Source organism: Hydra vulgaris, chromosome 06 (assembly GCF_038396675.1).
Source record: "Hydra vulgaris chromosome 06, alternate assembly HydraT2T_AEP".
NCBI classification, from domain to species: Eukaryota; Metazoa; Cnidaria; class Hydrozoa; order Anthoathecata; family Hydridae; genus Hydra; species Hydra vulgaris.
Genome location: NC_088925.1, coordinates 3,555,936 through 3,574,091, shown reverse-complemented (window position 1 = coordinate 3,574,091; position 18,156 = coordinate 3,555,936). Strand labels below are relative to the sequence as shown.

The following is an 18,156-nucleotide window of genomic DNA, read 5'->3' as shown; positions in this document are numbered from 1 at the left end:
ATTATATAAATATTAATCTTGATTTTTAAAAGTAAGTAGCATGAGTTTTAAACTTTTAAATATTCTCAACCATTAGTGCAACACCACAGGAAGGAAAAAATGATATACAGAAATAGTATTTCTATATTTCCTTCTTATAAAAATATATAATCTCTTATAATTCTATATAATCTATTATAAAAATATATAATCTCTTATAAAAAGGAGATTATTTTTTCCCTCTACAAAAAGTAATCCACTAACTCACAATCCTTCACAAAGAATACTTAGAATTTGTGGTTAAAGAATCCAAAAGGATTGTAGATTTTTTTATATTCAAGTATTTAAAATTATTGCTTTTAGTATCTATTAATTGATCATATTAATTGACAGTATTTAGCTCTGAATTTATTATTGTCATTATTATTAGTATTACTGTTGCTGTTGCTGTTGTTGTTGTAGTTGTAGTTTTATGTTGCTGTTGTTGTTGTAGTTGTTGTTGTAGTTGTAGCTGTATTATTATTGTTGTTGTTTCACTAAAGCGTGTATTTTGTAATTTTTATTTTCAACACTTTACTCATGAAAATTTAAATATTATTTAAAAAGCACTCAATTCACTTTTTTGCTTTTCATTTTACAATATTAGTTTATAAATCATTTTTTCAATGTTAAAATTTTATTTTTTCCATTGTGCTTATGAAAGCATTTGTAAAGAGAGATTATTATGATTTCAACTTTCTTTTTATCATCAATAACTTCTTATAATAACATATTCAAATTTTTTTAATTTTATTAATTCATGTCTCAAAAAATTTAATATTTAGGTAACAATCAAAATTTATCTAGTTAAAAGTTTTATTATTTAGGTAATGATGACAATTTAACTGGTTTAAAAAGTCGATTACGAGAAAAAGGTTTCTTTTTTTTTTATGAGATTTTTATGAGTTTCTTTTTTTTTATGAGAAAATATTTTAACTTTTAAAAAATATATTGTAAATATTTATTATTTTATATTATTTATATGTTTTGGTAGAAATTATACATTAGGGATGTACCAAAATCTGACTTTCAGCACACCCAAGGTTCAGCAAAATTGCTGAAGTTTTGGCTTAAGCCATGGGCTTTGCTTGCTGAATCATTTTTTTAATGATAAGGATGAATGCAGTGTATTTTTAATAAAGATGATATTCAATGTTTAAATGATTTACATGTTGTAGAATATCAGCTCAAAGTATACAACAACTAATACATATTTTTTAAATTAGAGATTAATCAACACTTAAGAATTTTAGAAGTTAAAATAACAATTGTAGTTTATGAATTTATGCATGTTACATTATTCTCTAAATCATTTTGTGTTCTGTTGTCTCCATGGGTTCCAAGTATTGGCTGTGTGTTAAAAAAAAGTGTATTGGAGAATTTTCCAGCCTATATGAAAAATTATGTAAAAGAAAAGTGTTTGTCAAATGATTTATTGGCTGAACTGAAATGAAATTAAAAACTGGTTAATCAACCAAAATTTTTATCAAATTACTTTTTCATTACTCACTTATTCTACAATAAACATCATCACAGGCATATAACCTTTTATTCAGTTTCCTCTACTATCGTTAAACAAAAAAAACAAGTCAAGGTACATTTGTTGAAATTTATAAAATGGTTATTAAACCAAAACAAAATTGATAAAGATGTAGCGCTACTGGATAAAATATACTTGCAGAAAGAAGCACAATATTGTGGTAGAATGATAGTAGTAGATAATGAAGGAATTCTATATAAAGATGTAATAATGATCTTCATGATTGTTCTTTGAAAAAAAAATTTTTTTTTGTTTTAAAACAATAAATAGTTTTTACAAGAATTTTAATTTTCTTTTAAGGTATATGCAATAACTGAGTTTTTTTACTATTATTATTGCCTTGCAATGGTACATAATGCCTGTTTATTTTTTAGTTCATTTAGTATTTGATAGTTGATCCGTTTTGAGCGTTTTATGTTTTTGATTTGTTTTTTATATATTGCTGTTGATACTAGTTTTAAGCTTATTGTAAAAGATATTCCATATTTGTTTAGAGTTAGATGTTATACATAGTTTAATAGATGCACAGTCTTTGTTAATTTTATCATAGTTCCCTTTTGTGTATAAAGGTTTTGTATAATTTGGCTTTTGTTTATGGGTACCAGGTTTGCCATCTGGTGTTTTTTAAAGCCAGATTTCTCAAATCTGGTTTGTTTTTTTATTATTTGGCTTGGAACTTTTGTTTTGGTTTATTTTAGAAAATCTGGTTTAAATCTGGTTTATTTTAAAGTCTTTGGACTTTTTTTGTTTTTTCTAGTATGTTTTTTAAAATCTGGTTTAATTCTGGTTTATTTAATAATAAATCAATTTAATCAAGTTTTATTACATAAAAAAAGTTAGTTAGAGGGAAAGAAAGATTTCCATTTTTTCATTTTATAGGGGAACAATAAAGTTTAAAATAAATGAAAGAAATGCTTACATTAAAATCTTAAAAAGTTAAAAACTTTTACTTGTAATGTCATTAAAATGTTGTTTTTATCCCTTAATTGCTAAAAATATTAGAAAATTCTTACATTCAAAAAGACATTTTTTGAGAAAAATCTGCCTGTAATGTTGTTTCCCTATTTGAAAAGGCCATTTCAAATCTACTGTTATATCTTATGAATGCAAAAAGTGAAGAAATTGAAAATCATTACAGAAATTGTCATTAATCATAAATTAATTGACATTGCATCATTAGAGCAAGTCTAAAAACTTATAAGAAAAATGAATTTCTAATAACACCCCTGAATTTTAAACTGCTTCATGAGACCATTTAGAAGTTTCCGGAGACCTAGACCTCTGTAACATAGATGCCTGCTACCTTGGCTGTCTATGTGTTATGTTTCTAACTATTTTGTTGAATCTTCTCACAGGTCATCTGCATAAAAATCAGACTAAGAAAATATTAAACCAAGTCTTGTATGCAGTCATTTGGGTCAAATCATATTTATTAAGGGGAAAGATTTTTTACCAGGACTTTGAAATAATTGAGTCAATTGTTGCAAAGGTTGGAAAAGAAGTCTATATCCATATGCAAGCGAAAAAAAAATATATTTTACAGGTTGATAGTGTCGGATTTAGTAAAGGTGTTTGGTATTGAAATACTTTTCCCATGCTGCTTTAAAGGCTGGACTGGCACCCCATTAAACATTCACTAACTCATTCTTCTCCTCCTCACTCTCTTACAAATTAAATTTTGATATTCAAGGATGAATTTTTGGATAAAAAAGCATTTTTTTCAAAAATATAAATTATAAACAAGGCTTTAAAACAAAAAATTATGATTTTTTCTTTTTTTTTTTTTTGATCTGGTTTATTTTTGTTTTGTTTTTGGTTTGTGCCCGAAAAAAAAATCCTATTTTCATCGGATGTAAATAAGAGGTCACTTGTAGATGGGTTTTGGTTTTTTATGAAAGCAAACTTGTGATCGTTGATTTCAAATTTTTTATTTTTGAGCAGAGTTTCTGTTATAAAAATAATTTGGGGTTTTAATATGTATATTAGGTATTGATAAATCCATTCCTAGACCCCTTGTACTTTTTCTTTTGTGACAAGTATTACATATTTACTAATTGCCTGTGTGAACTCAAAATAAAATTTTATTCAAATTGGATGTTTACCCTAATAGACTTTGAATATGTGATATGTGCTTCATTAGGATTTATACAATTATGAGCATGAAAATAGCAGGAAAACCTGGAATTTTTTGAATACTATTGAACATTTTTTTTTTACTCAAAAAATATTATTAGATTTATTTTGACACATCAATAAGAAACAAAACAAACAAAAAATGAGAAAAATTTGAAACAAAAAAAAATCATGTTAATAGTAGTTTTACATTTTATTACAGAAAAAAAATTTTAATTATAATAAAAAAAGGTTGCAGTCATTATAATAGCAGTGGTATCTGAAAATGGAGAAAAGTATAGTTTTCTACACCTTTTCAAGATGTAATTGAGAACTTGAAAGTTGTAATTAAGAAAAGTAAGATGTAATTGAGAAATACAACATGTAGTTTAGAAGTCGCAATATGTAATTAAGAAGCACAACGTGTAATTAAGAAATTTTAAAGTGTAGTTGAGAAACCCAACATGTAAATAAGATATTGCAATAAGTAATTTGAAAAACAAAAGTTGTAATTAAGAAATCGTAGTATGTAAATTCATTTCATTTGTTCAAAGCACATTGTTGTTAAGTATAAACTCTAAATTTAAAACTTTAAAGAACTATAATTATATTTTTAAATTGAAATTTTTTTCTACCATTCATTATGAAAAATAAAGATATTACTTCATTTTTTCATTCTTTAAGAAAATTGTATCATGCTTTGAAAAACAACTTAATCAAATCAGTTACCAACCCTGATGCTTATAAAGTTACAGGGATCTCTGACATAAACTTCAAATTATCTTCTAAACAATTTAACAAAAAAAAGAATAAAGTAAACAGGCACAAGTATAGATTTGAGGTGCATTACAAAATCTTGTTATAAAAAAAACTACAAACAAACGATGTATGTTTTAAACAGATAAACTAGACAAGAGCCAAAACTTGGGCTTAAATTTTCCTACTTCTCACAATTTAGGTATGATATTTCATAAAAATTAAAGTCATGGACTCATAATGTTTATTACTATTTAATTGTGTTTTAGCATGTGTTTATACTAAATACAGTCATCTGATATTTTAACTTAAATTAGTTGTCTGCGGAATACCACCAGGTGTAAATTCCATACCATTCACCCAAGCTTCTGAAAAACAAAGACTAGGAGAACAGAAAAAAAAAAGATTGTTGTCGAAAGAGAGGAATTGTTTTGCTCAATTATTTTGAAGCTAAATGAGGAAAAAAGGTTCAGCAGTGCAAAGGTACAACTATTCTATAGTCATTTTTAATTCATCTTATTTATTAAAAAAAAGTCTCCGAAATACTATAGGTGATAAATTTTCTTAGTGGATTGTATTCATCTCACTCTTCAAATTTACATTTTTACACTAAAGGTTGGTAAAATGCACAATGATTGATGGAAAAGTGGCTACTATAGTTTCATCTTAAAGTAATTCTTTTTAAGTATGTAGTATTTGTGGACTGATCCCTTCAAATATGAACAATCTAAATGTTGCTTTTTCAAAAATCTCTAATACAGATTCCACTGAGCTTGGGTTGAGCACATCACATGCATGGATTAGGTGCTTTGAATGCTGCCTTCATATAAGTTATAGAATAAAGAAAGTAGCAAGTTAAGGGAGAGGATGCTAAAGAAATTGTTAATAAAAAAAGATTATTGTTCAACAAAAGATGAAAGATCACTTAGGTTTAACTGTAGATGTACCAAAAAGCAGCTGTTTAGGTACAACAAATTATTATGGTGTCTGCTGAGATACTTGACTTCGATAAAAATCTCATGAAACATTTTTATGTAATTCTTTGTGTTTTATTGTGCAAACATCAAATTAACGCTGATGAACTTGAAAAATATACCAAAGAAATGGCAGAGCTGTTTCTTTGGTATATTTTATGTTTTGTTTCTCTGTTCCCATGGTTCCCAATGCTTCATGTTGTACATAAAATTCTAATTTATAGTTCTCAAGTTGTAAAAGATAAACCAGTACTTGTAGTTCTTATTTCTGAGGAAGCTCAGGAATGTCGAAAAAAAGATGTTAAAAATTATAAAGAACACTATACAAGAAAATATTCAAGAAAAGTCACTAATGAAGATGTTATGCAAAGATTATTGTGCAATTCAGATCCACTTATTATAAGAAGGAGTTCGAGATTAAAACTTGAAACAAAGATTGTATTAAACTTTTATTGTAACTTTTTTTTAAATTTTATTTTTGTATATTTTTTACTCTGATTTCTGATACAAATTCTTATTAATAAATGTTTCTTTGTTTATAAAAAGGGGTCTAACATGTAACAAACATTTTAATTAATTAATGCTTTGATTCTGGGAAAAACTGTTTCTAAAAACAACCGAAAGTTACGTCTAAAATTTTAACATCCTATACACCCTTTTCTGTTAGTGTGTTCTGGGTGCCTGCATCTGCAAAAAAAAAACAAATATTTTAATTAAAATAAAGATCTTCATAATCACTAATAAAAATTTCAATCTGGAAACTTAAAAAATAAAGGAATTTTGATTTTTTCTCCATTTGATGTCTATCTTGGCCCAGTGTGCTTTATAAAAGCTTATCCCTACATGCATGTATAATTCAAAATACAACTGTTTCCTAAAGTAAACAAAATTTGTTTAACTTAAATATATTTTAAAAGTCTAATTTGGTGTTGACAACTTCATCAAGTGTGATATGAGGCTAGTCAATTATTTTTGCCATGGAAATATTGAATTGATATTGCAAATCCTAGTTTAGTTTGATTATTGCTTATACTTCATTAATAAGTACCATACTCTTGTCTTGTATATCAGCCATTCATTGTATATATCAGCCATTCATTGTATATATCAGCCATTCATTGTTTTTTGTAGCTGTTAGTTTAGCTTGTAAATCAGCTGTTCATTGCAACTTTTACAGCCATTCACTGTTTTTGCAACTGTCACTCACTGTCATTCACTGTTTTTACAACTTTTTGTTAACAAACTGTATTGTAATGTGCTCATCGTGTCAACTGATTTTTTTTTTTTTAAAGTGATTACCAAACAAGAACATTAAAAAAAGTAAAAATGATGATAATTAATTTTTTTTGTTTTTTGTTGTTCTTTGAATTAATAGTGCATTTTAAATATATAATAATAAAATTAAATTTAAAATATATATATATGACTTTTTTATTGTTATTATTATTATTTTTTTAATAAAATATTGAAATGTTATTAAAAATTGTATAACTTTTTGTGTTAAATTTTAGCAACCATAGTTTCAACTTATAAATTTAATTTAACTTTTAAAAACATTTTTAAAAATACGTTTCATTTAATATTTGAAAATATTGTTTCATCCATTTTGCATTTTATAAAATACAATCTTACATATTTTATAAAATACAATGTTACATATTTTATAAAATACAATGTTACATATTTTATAAAATACAATCTTACATATTTTATAAAATACAATCTTACATATTTTATAAAATACAATCTTACATATTTTATAAAATACAATCTTAAATATTTTATAAAATACAATCTTAAATATTTTATAAAATGCAATCTTACATATTTTATAAAATAAAATCTTACATATTTTATAAAATAAAATCTTACATATTTTATAAAATACAATCTTACATATTTTATAAAATACCATCTTCAATATTTTATAAAATACAATCTTACATATTTTATAAAATACAATCTTACATATTTTATAAAACACAATCTTACATATTTTATAAAATATCATCTTACATATTTTATAAAATACCATCTTAAATATTTTATAAAATACAATCTTACATATTTTATAAAATACAATCTTACATATTTTATAAAATACAATCTTACATATTTTATAAAATACAATCTTACATATTTTATAAAATACAATCTTACATATTTTGAGATAATTGAGTGAAGGTTTTGTTGGTGGTGTTCTACAATTATTTTTTAGGAAATTTAGAATAGAAGCTTTTTTTAGAAAACAAATTTCAGGTCTAGATCAATGGAGCTAGGCCCTATTAATGGAGTTGGGCCCAGACTTACCTTTTAAATACCAAACTGGGTTTAGTTGGCTATGAATAGAATCTACCCAGACTCAATTTACATCAGTATTAGAGAATGGCTGTAGGACTTGGTTTTATTTTTTATTTATATTTCCTTAAGTTGGTACTAATCTTTATAAATGGTTTTTGTAGCTTTAAAAGTAGGGGAAGCTCTTGTACCTAGGGCGACCCCACTTTATTTGAAAACTATAAAGATTTAAGAAATCTCAGAAATTTTCTCAGTCAGGTGATTAGTTATAATAAAATTTTTTTGTTATTTTGATTCTCAGAGAGCGTTGCTATGGCAAGCTATAACTGGAAAATGCTTTTTAATGGTTTAAAGTAAATTTTTGCTGCTGTTATCTTAGATTGTTTTACAATCCAAGAGGAAATACTTAATAAATTTGCTAAAACAATTTGCTTGATAACAAGGTAGATTGTTGAATTTTGACTGGTGCAGAATATTTTTTTTCTTGCTTTTGTTTTGGGAATATCATTTTATGCATAGACTTATTTGTCAATTTCGCTCAGAACAATCAGTCAAATTTGTTATCTATTTAACTGTTGCAATTAAGGAACACTAGATAAATTTGTTGAAAACAATCTAAGATTAAATAACTTTTTAGTCAAATTTATGTGTCTATCTTAATTGTCAATTCATTATAGAGTTAAACATAATTTTCAGAGAGCCCCAGTGGGCACAAGATGTAAAAAAGACGTCTTTTGAACGTCTTTTGAACGTTTTGGACGTCTTTTGAACGTTCAAAAGACGTCTTATTTAGGTCCTGTGCCCACTGGGGTGGCTCTTGATACAATAGCTAGTGACCCTAGGTATAATTAAAAAAAAAGCTTATTGTACCGAGGGCCACTAATTTTTAAACCCTTCTACATGATGGACTTTTATAGATTAAGTCAATACACTTATACTAATACAAAGTAATTAATATAAAGATGTGATCATATCAGTTTCACCATTTTTAAGTATCTAGGTACACAAGCTTCTCCTATATAAGGTAACGTTAAATATAATCATCAGGTAAGTTACTATTTTTCTTTTCAACCAAAATTTAACCAAGTTCAAGTTTAACAGATCTATTATAAAGCTTTACACCTAACTTTTTTTTTGACAGGTCTGGGTCTTGTAATTTAAGTCATGAAAAGTAACACCTCTACCCCTTGATTAACCAATTAAATCCCATTTGATACCAATAAAGTTGTTATTTTTAAGTGTTATTTTTATATGAAATTTAATCTCTACCTTTTCTTTATTATTTTATACTTTTACTTTATTACAATTATTAGTCAAAATATTTCAATTTGTGTAGCATCTGAATGCAACCGTTTAAAAGTTCAACTCGATGAAATTAAACAATCAAATGAAACAAAAGATAACTTAATAGCGCAAATTCAAGACCAAGTTCAACGTTTGTTTAAGGTTAAAAAATTTTTTTTTTCTCTTGGTTTATAGATCCTTTTTTTATTATGGTAACAACGTTAACTTATTAATAATAGGGTTTATGTTTTTTAGTTTTTTATAGAAATGGAATGTTTTTTTTAAAGTAAGCATCAAAACTAGCATTAAAAAATTCTACTAAAGTATGGTGAACTTTTATGTGAAATCATTTGATGTGCATTACATTGAATTATCTAAACAAAAGGCTAAAAGTAAAATAATAGATTAATAAAAGATATTTTTGCTTATCTTGCTTGTTGAACATTTGATTTATAGAACATTTACCTTAAGAGTTCACTCTTAAACAAAAAACAAAACTTAAAGAAATAAATACAAAAAACCTAAAGTGAGGTACTAAAGATAAGTGAGATCAATGCTTCTAATTCTAAATGAGATCCTAAAGATAAGTGAGACCAATTCTTCTAATCCCAAAGATAAATGAGATTGAAAATTATTTTTAAAATAGTCAATGTTAATCTTGATACAACTATTCGCATGCTGACCTTACATGCATAAAAAGTCCATGTGGGATTCTTTGTAAGAATCTTGCATGGATCATTTTTTTTATTTTTTATTGGCTTTTTATACTAACTAGCAGAAAGCAACCCGTAATATGGGTTACGATTGGTCTGTTACCTCATTTATAGTGACTGTTTTCCACAATTTAAAGTTGCGAAGCCTTAACTAATACCCTGTAAAAAAAATGTCTTTAAATTAAAAAATTAAACCATCTGTAAAATTAAAATAAATTAGTTTACCAATTATTTAATGTTATTTGAGTAATTTACAACTGACATAGGTCAGAACCATTTTCCTTGACATTACTAAGTTCAACACAATACGTTTTTAGTTACTGACAAAAAATAATAACACTTCATCATGCCTTAAATTGACGAAAGATTAAAGCTTAATTCTTGTTATATTTTTTATAACATGAACTTTAATTAATAAGATTAATATGAAGTGAACGTAAATTATTTATGATTTATTAATTTTTTGGTATCCCCTTGATACATGTTTCTTTAAAAAAGGAAATTGTCTTTAAAACGATAAATGCACACAACTAAATAAATTTATTATAAATAACTAAGCAATTGAGTACAAATACGTTTCAAACAAAAAAAGTTGGTTTACAATCAAACATGTGTATAACAAATTGTAAAAAATATGTAAACTTTGATCTTTTATATTGCATTAATGCGTCGTACGACAAACCTAAAATAAAAATTGTAACAGATAAGTAGACATAAAAGAAAAACAAAACAAAACAACTGGAATACAATTTAATTGTTTTTCGGTAGCCTGTTGTCATACTTAAACTGCTGTCATGATGCAACTTGTCGGTGTTGTTTTACGACGTTATTTCACGTTGGCTTTTAGTAAACTTTAGTTAAATTTAAAAGACATAACAATAGATTTAAAATTATTTTAATTAAAAAGCAAAAAAACAAATGCTTCAAAGAGCCAAACTAAAAACATTTAAGATAAAAAATCAAATATATATAAATAAATTGCATTTATATAGCTAAATACTCTTGGCTTATAGTAAATTTTAAAAGCACTTTTTTCAATAAATTAAACTACCAATTAATTATTTTTAACAAATAGAATGTAGCATCATATTATGATGATTGGGTAGTGAATCAATTTAACTATATTTAAGTTTAATTGGTGAAAAACATATAAACTTTCAATTAAAAAAGACAAAAACAAACCAAATATACAACAATATATTATAAAAAAAAATTACAAATTAAAAAAAAAAATTACAAACTTAAAAAAAATAAAAAATAAGTCACCGAAGAAAAACGGCAACAAAAAAGTTATAAATATCTTCACCGATAGAAGACATTTACAACCTTTTGGTTGCTGTTTTTTCTTCGGTGTCTCTTAACACCCCGGTATGGATGAGCCCTCCAATTGAAGGATGGGTCATCCATACCCCCATTACTTTGCCACTTATTGAAGGACCTCTCCAAGAGAGGCCCTGGGTGTTGGGAGCGATATCTTTGGTATTCCTCAAATGTTAATGACTCTAAATTACAAATAGAAGAATATAATAAAATTTAAAAATATTTTCAATTTTTTTTAATCAAAATATAAAGCATAACCTCACCATTTTCACAGGATGAAGAGGATGCTAAAAATAAATTTAAAAAAAGTAAATTAAAAAGAGTTAAACTTGTGAGAAATTGAAGAAAACAGTCTTTATACATAGGTATAAAGACTGTTTTCCTGCAACAATGTGAAACAAAGTTTGGTCAATATAAAGGGTCTGGTGTCCCCACAATGTTCAAAGGAAAAACGTCTGTAGTTCAGAAATGACTTTTCACTTTTTTTATTTAACTATTTATTTTTGTCAAAATTATATTTCATGTGCCTCAAGACAAATTAAATAAGACAAATTAAATAGAACATAAATTTAACCATCAAGAATAAAAAAGCCAATAAAGACTAATTATTTTACTATTTACTCTCTCCTGGACAATTTCTAAAATGTGACAACTGACTTGGACTACTGAGTGTACAGATATAAATGCTTTATTTAACTATACTAACCACATAATTTATACTTAGTTTTTTTTCCAACTCTCCTAAAAGAAAAAAGAAAATAAAGCTTTAGTACTTGAAGTTTTAAAATTCCAGTTACAGTACAAATAAACAAATTCCTATTAACAATTATCTAATAGCAAAAACACTGACTTATTTCAGTCTTCAGTTCTGTGCCTGCACAATAAAAGCACTTAAATGTATAGACGTTAAAATATCTACTTAACTTTTTAAAAATAAATTCACTAAACTAATGTAACTAATACCTTTATTAGCTCTCTCTTGATCAACTAAAGAAAATAAATTTTAATTAAACTAATTTGATGTAAAATAATAAGAAGCTGTCTTACTGAGAATTTTAAATTTCTTTTCTATTATTGACAATATAGTTTTAAGTATTACCTAAGTTCTTGGGCTTATTGTATAAAAATATAAAAACTTACTGTTTTACTTTTAGGCAACAACAATATTTTAAAAAACATTTTAATAACTTTATAAAAAAATAAAAATCCTTTTAAACATACTACCTCTCTCTTCATTGTTGTCAACTAAACAGAAAAACAAACAAACAACTGATAGTAAATTTTCCCTTTGGTAGTAGGTTATTAAAATAGATTAAATAGATCAAAGATCTATAATCTGCTCTAAGAGTCTACAACATTATCATTAAACTTTAATTATTTTCTACAACCTGGTGTAATTTAACATAGATATATTTTTTCAAATGACAAAAAATATTAAAGTACATTATATAAACATAGAACAAATGTAGTGATAGTGGATTTAATCCAAAAATAGAAAGAATTTTTAGAAAAAAGCTTACTGCTTTTAAATCTACAAAAATTTCCAACTTACATTTTTTTATCTACATTTATCTATAATAAAATATGAATTAATGATTTACCATTATTTAAAGTTGATCCAGAAGCAACTAAAATAAATTATCAAATAAAAAGTTTATTTATATAATCTTGACGATAATGTCGAAATAAACAACATTTATTGCTTGAAAAGTTAAGTAACAAATGTAATTCAAGTATATTAAAATAAATGTTACCTGTTGTGGCTGGTGCAACTGAAGTTATAACTAAATAAAAAATATTAAATAAAAAAGCTATTTTATCTATCTTATCTATTTTATCCTGATGATTATGTTTAAATAAACAATATTTATTGATTCTTTTTAAAGTAAATAAAAAGACATTACTATTTGTTGTAAAATAAAATAAAAGACATAACTATTTGCACCAACTGATGATGCTACCACACCTAAATGACAAAATTTATTAAAATATTTAAAACATATTCAATGCTTTAAAAGAATATTCAAAAGAAGTTTTTAAATCTACAAAATCTAAGTCCTTACTGAGTTCTACCTGTCTGTCTAAAAATAAAAATTGAGATAAAATTATATACAATAAAATTGCTAATGCTACATTTGTACTCAAATAAAATCTAAATGATAAAACTTACTTAAGTCGCTGTCAGCTAACCTGTCTAAAAAAAAAATTTGTATTCTCATTAATCCTAATCTATAATCTATAAATAAACTTACTAATATAAACGATAATTAAACTTGATAATTAAACTTAAACTAATATAAACTATAAATAAACTACTATATACTATATAAACTAATATAAACTATAAATAAACTAATATAACTATGTTACTAATATAAACTATAAGTAAACTACTATACACTATATACTTACTAAAAAGGCCTTCAGCTCCTTTTAACTGCTCTAAAAAATGAAAAATACTTGCTTAAATTGATCTAAAAAGACTGAAGACAAAACTGAAACACTTAACTAAAAAAGAAACATTGTACTAAAAAAAAATTTTTTACCAGTCATTTTAGTTTTAACTTCTAAAAAAAAACAGAAAAATAAAAACAACGAACAACAAACAAATTTTAGTTTTTAAACAATGAACAACATCAGTTCCTCTTGAAACTAAAAATTTATTAGCTCTAATCGGCTGGAAGACCTTGCTTAAAAGACCGCGTGGAGTAAAAAAACGCTTTTAGAAAAGCCTAGAAAGTTCTTTATTAAAAAAGAAAGTGAAACGACACTAACACTATTAAATTACAGTATTCATATTTAGAAGATTAGATAAATTACAGTATTCATGTTTAGATTGTACTAAAAAAACTATTTTACCAGACATTTTATTTCTAACTTCTTCTAAAAAATGAAAACAAGCTATAAAAATTAGAAAAATAAAAACAACCAACAACAAACAAATGATTATTTAAATTTTCTATTTTAAACAATGAACAACATCAATTCTTTTCCAAAATAATAATATATCAGCTCTAACTTGCTTGCTTGCGAAAGACCGCATGGAATATATAACTGCGCATTCAAAAGTCTAGAAACTACTTAAAAACTAAGAAATGATGTATTTTACAGAATACAGAACCGTAAGTAACAATACGAACAATAGGCGAAACATTAGGCGTAACTATGCGCACTATTCATTACCGTATTAATATTTAGATTATTTTTTTCATTTTTGTTTCTCTTTGTCATTTTTTATTTTTGTTGAATTTTTATAAATAACTATTAGTTGAAAAGACAAAAAAAAAATGTTTTTAAATAAAATGTTTTTAAATGAAGCTTTTATATCTCTTAAACTAGATGCTTGGCAATAAATAAAAATATGAATGTCAACGTTCATTAACAAAAAACTATTTGTTGCGCCCTGATGTCATTTTTTTCTTATATTTAGGAGAATGAAGTACTACGTCAACAACTTGATAATGCAAGTACTCTTCAATTATTAACTCCAAAATGTAAATTTTTTTTTTTTTACCTACAAATTTACCAATTTACCTACAAATATTTATTTGAAATTCATTTGTCAGAGCATTTATTTTATCTATTTATTTTTAGCATTTATTTTCATCTATTCATTTATTAGACCACTCATTGCAATCCATTTATTTATTACAGCATTTATTCTTATCTGTTTTTTTAAGCAAATGGAAGCGTTCACTCCCCAGAATCAGTTTGTTCAGAATCTTTGTCAAACAGAAGTTTTACATGCAAACGAAAGAATTCAAAGGAATTGTTCAACAAAGGAAGCAGCAGTGAACCAAACTTGAGTACTTTAATCTTATTTTGTTAAATTTACGTTTATAAATTTTTATGAGGGATTTTATGTATATATTAAATCTGTTACATACAAACATAATCTTGATGAACAAGACCGCTGCGTGGAGAAACAAGTTAAGCATGGTACTACCAGGGATGTGATAGGGATCAAACTCAGAATTTCTTGCATATAAGGCAAGCGCTCTACCACTACACTATATATATATATATATATATATATATATATATATATATATATATATATATATATATATATATATATATATATATATATATATATATATATATATATATATATATATATATATATATATATATATATATATATATATATATATATATATATATATATATATATATATATATATATATATATATATATATATATATTGTTACATATTTTTGCTCACAGTGGCTGGTGAACTTTAATTCAGATAAAACCCAATTTTTTTCAGCCAATTATTATCGTAATAATTTAGATCTTCCTATATTTATGAACGGTAATGTACTCGAAGAGTAATCCACCCTTCATCTTCTGGGATTAACTCTTACTTCCGATCTATCTTGGAAACCATATATCAAATCCATTACAAAATTAGCATCTGCTTAGATTGCATCTCTTTATTGTGCTCGACACTTTCTTATTTCGGATTCTATTCTTTATCTATAAATTTCAAACCCGTCCTTTTATGGAATACTGTTGCCATATCTGGGGTGGATCTTCTGATGATGTTCTTTCTCTTTTAGACAAGGTGTAAAAGTGCATTGTAAGCATAGTTGGACCTGTTCTTGCCGCTAACCTCCAGCCATTATCTTATCGTCATAATATTGCTTCTCTTTCTCTTTTCTACAAATACTATAATGGGCACTGCTCTAAAGAGCTAGCATTTCTGTGCCATCTACTAAAGTTCATTCTCGTTTTACTTGTCATTCAAAATAACTCCCATCCTTTTACTGTGACTGTTCCTAAGTGCTCCAAAAATTTTTTTGCCTTGAACATCAGTTCTTTTCCTGATTCATATAATTTGCAATCTTTTAAGTTTGTTAAACGTTATCTTGCTCTATAAACTTCATCTTTTCTCTTCCAGTAACTTCCAACTCTAATAGTGGTTGCTTGCAGCCTTGTTGGAAGCGAATATATTGAAAAAAAAAAATGTCAAACATAAAAAATTCTTAATATCTACTATGTCCTCCTTTTGCCTTTATCTCAGCCGATATTCGCCAGGGAGTAGGTTCATACAAATTAATTATAAAATCCTGGGGTATTTTGTGCCATTCTCTTTGAAGTACTTCAAAACACTCTTCAGCATTTCGGGGAGCATGTGTGACCTTCTTTCTGTCCAGGTAATCCCAAATATGCTCGATTATATTCAAATCTGAATTCTGAGGGAGGCCAGGTCATTAATTCTAGTACTCCTTCCTCTGCCATTTTATTTAAATAATTTTTTGCCACTTGGGAACAATGTTTTGGGTCATTGTCCTGCTGCAGAATAAAATTATGACCTATTAGTCTCACTCCAGGTGGTACAGCATGGCGCCTTAGGATATCCATATAACATTCCCCAGTGAGTCGCCCTTTTAACATAAATAGATAAACAGCCCCAAACTTGTAAAGACCTCCTTCATGTTTAATCGTAGGGTTTAAACACTCGGGCCGATAGGCTTCTCCAATTCTTCTCAAACATATTGGAGTCTTTTTGTTCCAAAAATTTCAAATTTGGACTTTTGGTGTACAGAACCCGATTAAACATTTCTGGGTCTAATCTTTGTGTTATTTTGCATATTTAAGTTGTTTTTCTTTATCGCAATGCCATAATAATAGTTTTCAAATTGCAACACACCCTTTTAATCCCAGGGTTGGCAAAAAACCCAACCCAAAAAAACCAAATAGATATTTGGTTTTTTTTTTTAATATCTTTTTTTACAACAGATGAATCTGTTTTTAGCTTTTATAAGCCCTATTTTTTAAATAATTTTACAAAATATAAAAGCTAAAAACAGATTCATCTGTATAATATTATTCCTTTATTATGAAATATATATATATATCATACTTTTTAGTTTAAACTCCTTACAAAATAATCCATAATATGATTAATCATTTGTATAGCTGGTTGGGGTAATACAGAAAAAATATTAGAAAAAATTAGTTTATCGTCTAAAAAGAAAAAGAAATATCAATGAAGATTACAAACTATATTTCATTAAGTCTCAAAAGCTTTACAAAAGATTGGCCGTTGTTGTTTACCAATCAAATTCTTCGCCTCTCAAATGTCTGTATTCCGAACAAGCTTTTCAGCTCTATTGTATCCTAACCTGTTCCTTAACTTGCTCCACAAAATACAAAAAGTAGAAAACACTCTTTCTATTGAGCCAGTGCTTGTAGGACAACTATAAAGAGATTGAAAAAATTTTGCAAACCCTTCTGGTAGTGGTAAAGATTTTTGATGTAGCCTTTGCTTCATATCTATTATACCCCACCATTATTCACTTGAAATTGTAGAAACAAAGTTATAATTCATAACTCGCAGCATAACTCTATTCCTATCATCCAAAAGCCATCCCTGAAATTAAGAACTAGTTTAATTAGTCGATATATTAACGTAATTCACTGAATAAAAAAGTCAAAAAAAATTAAACTGTAAAATTAAAATAATATATTATAAAAAATATTTACTCATACGTGGTTGGTGATGATTTTGGAAGTATTTGTTAACTTCAATTAAATGTGCCAGAAAATTTTGTGTCACATGCTTCTTAACTAAATTTAAGTAATGAGCTGAGCATCCATATGTAAGTAACAATGGATATTCATCTTTAAGAACTTCTTTAATCTTTTTCATTTTGTTCTCATTATCTGTACAAATGGCAAATACTTGTTGGAAGTAGACAAATATTCTTATATTTTTAGTTGATTTAAATTAAAGTAAATACTATGATACAGTATTATACTTACATCTTGCTCATAAACCTTCTTGATGTGTTTTATTGCTTGAATGGCTAATTAAGCACAATATTCTGAAGTTTTTTTTTCACTTCCTGCATCTATAGCGGTGATTAAATATGAGGTCTTTCCATTATGTACACTGTGAGCAATAATTGGATCATTTCTGACACTGCTCCAACCATCTTGTATCAATGCAATAGTACTATTATTATTCACTTTTCATAGATACAATTACCTCATTGTTCACTTTATCTAGTAACTTCTCCTGAAAGTTTCTTCCGGTTCGGAGGATCATAACCAGGTCTCAGGAAATTAACACAATTTTTAAATTCTCTATTTTCTACAGCATTAAATGGAATATTGCATGCAAAAAAATTT

General features: G+C 26.1%; 1 protein-coding gene across 2 annotated transcripts in view; it reads left to right on the top strand.

The window, feature by feature from the left end:
* LOC100200044 (liprin-beta-1) overlaps window positions 1-18,156 on the top strand; it is a 38,121-nt gene that overhangs the window by 10,372 nt on the left and 9,593 nt on the right. For both annotated transcript variants that reach the window (XM_065799004.1, XM_065799005.1), the window contains 4 exons: window positions 846-893; window positions 9,035-9,144; window positions 14,446-14,509; window positions 14,696-14,821. In XM_065799004.1, the coding sequence (XP_065655076.1) occupies window positions 846-893; window positions 9,035-9,144; window positions 14,446-14,509; window positions 14,696-14,821 (348 nt within the window). The remainder of the gene's footprint in view (window positions 1-845; window positions 894-9,034; window positions 9,145-14,445; window positions 14,510-14,695; window positions 14,822-18,156) is intronic.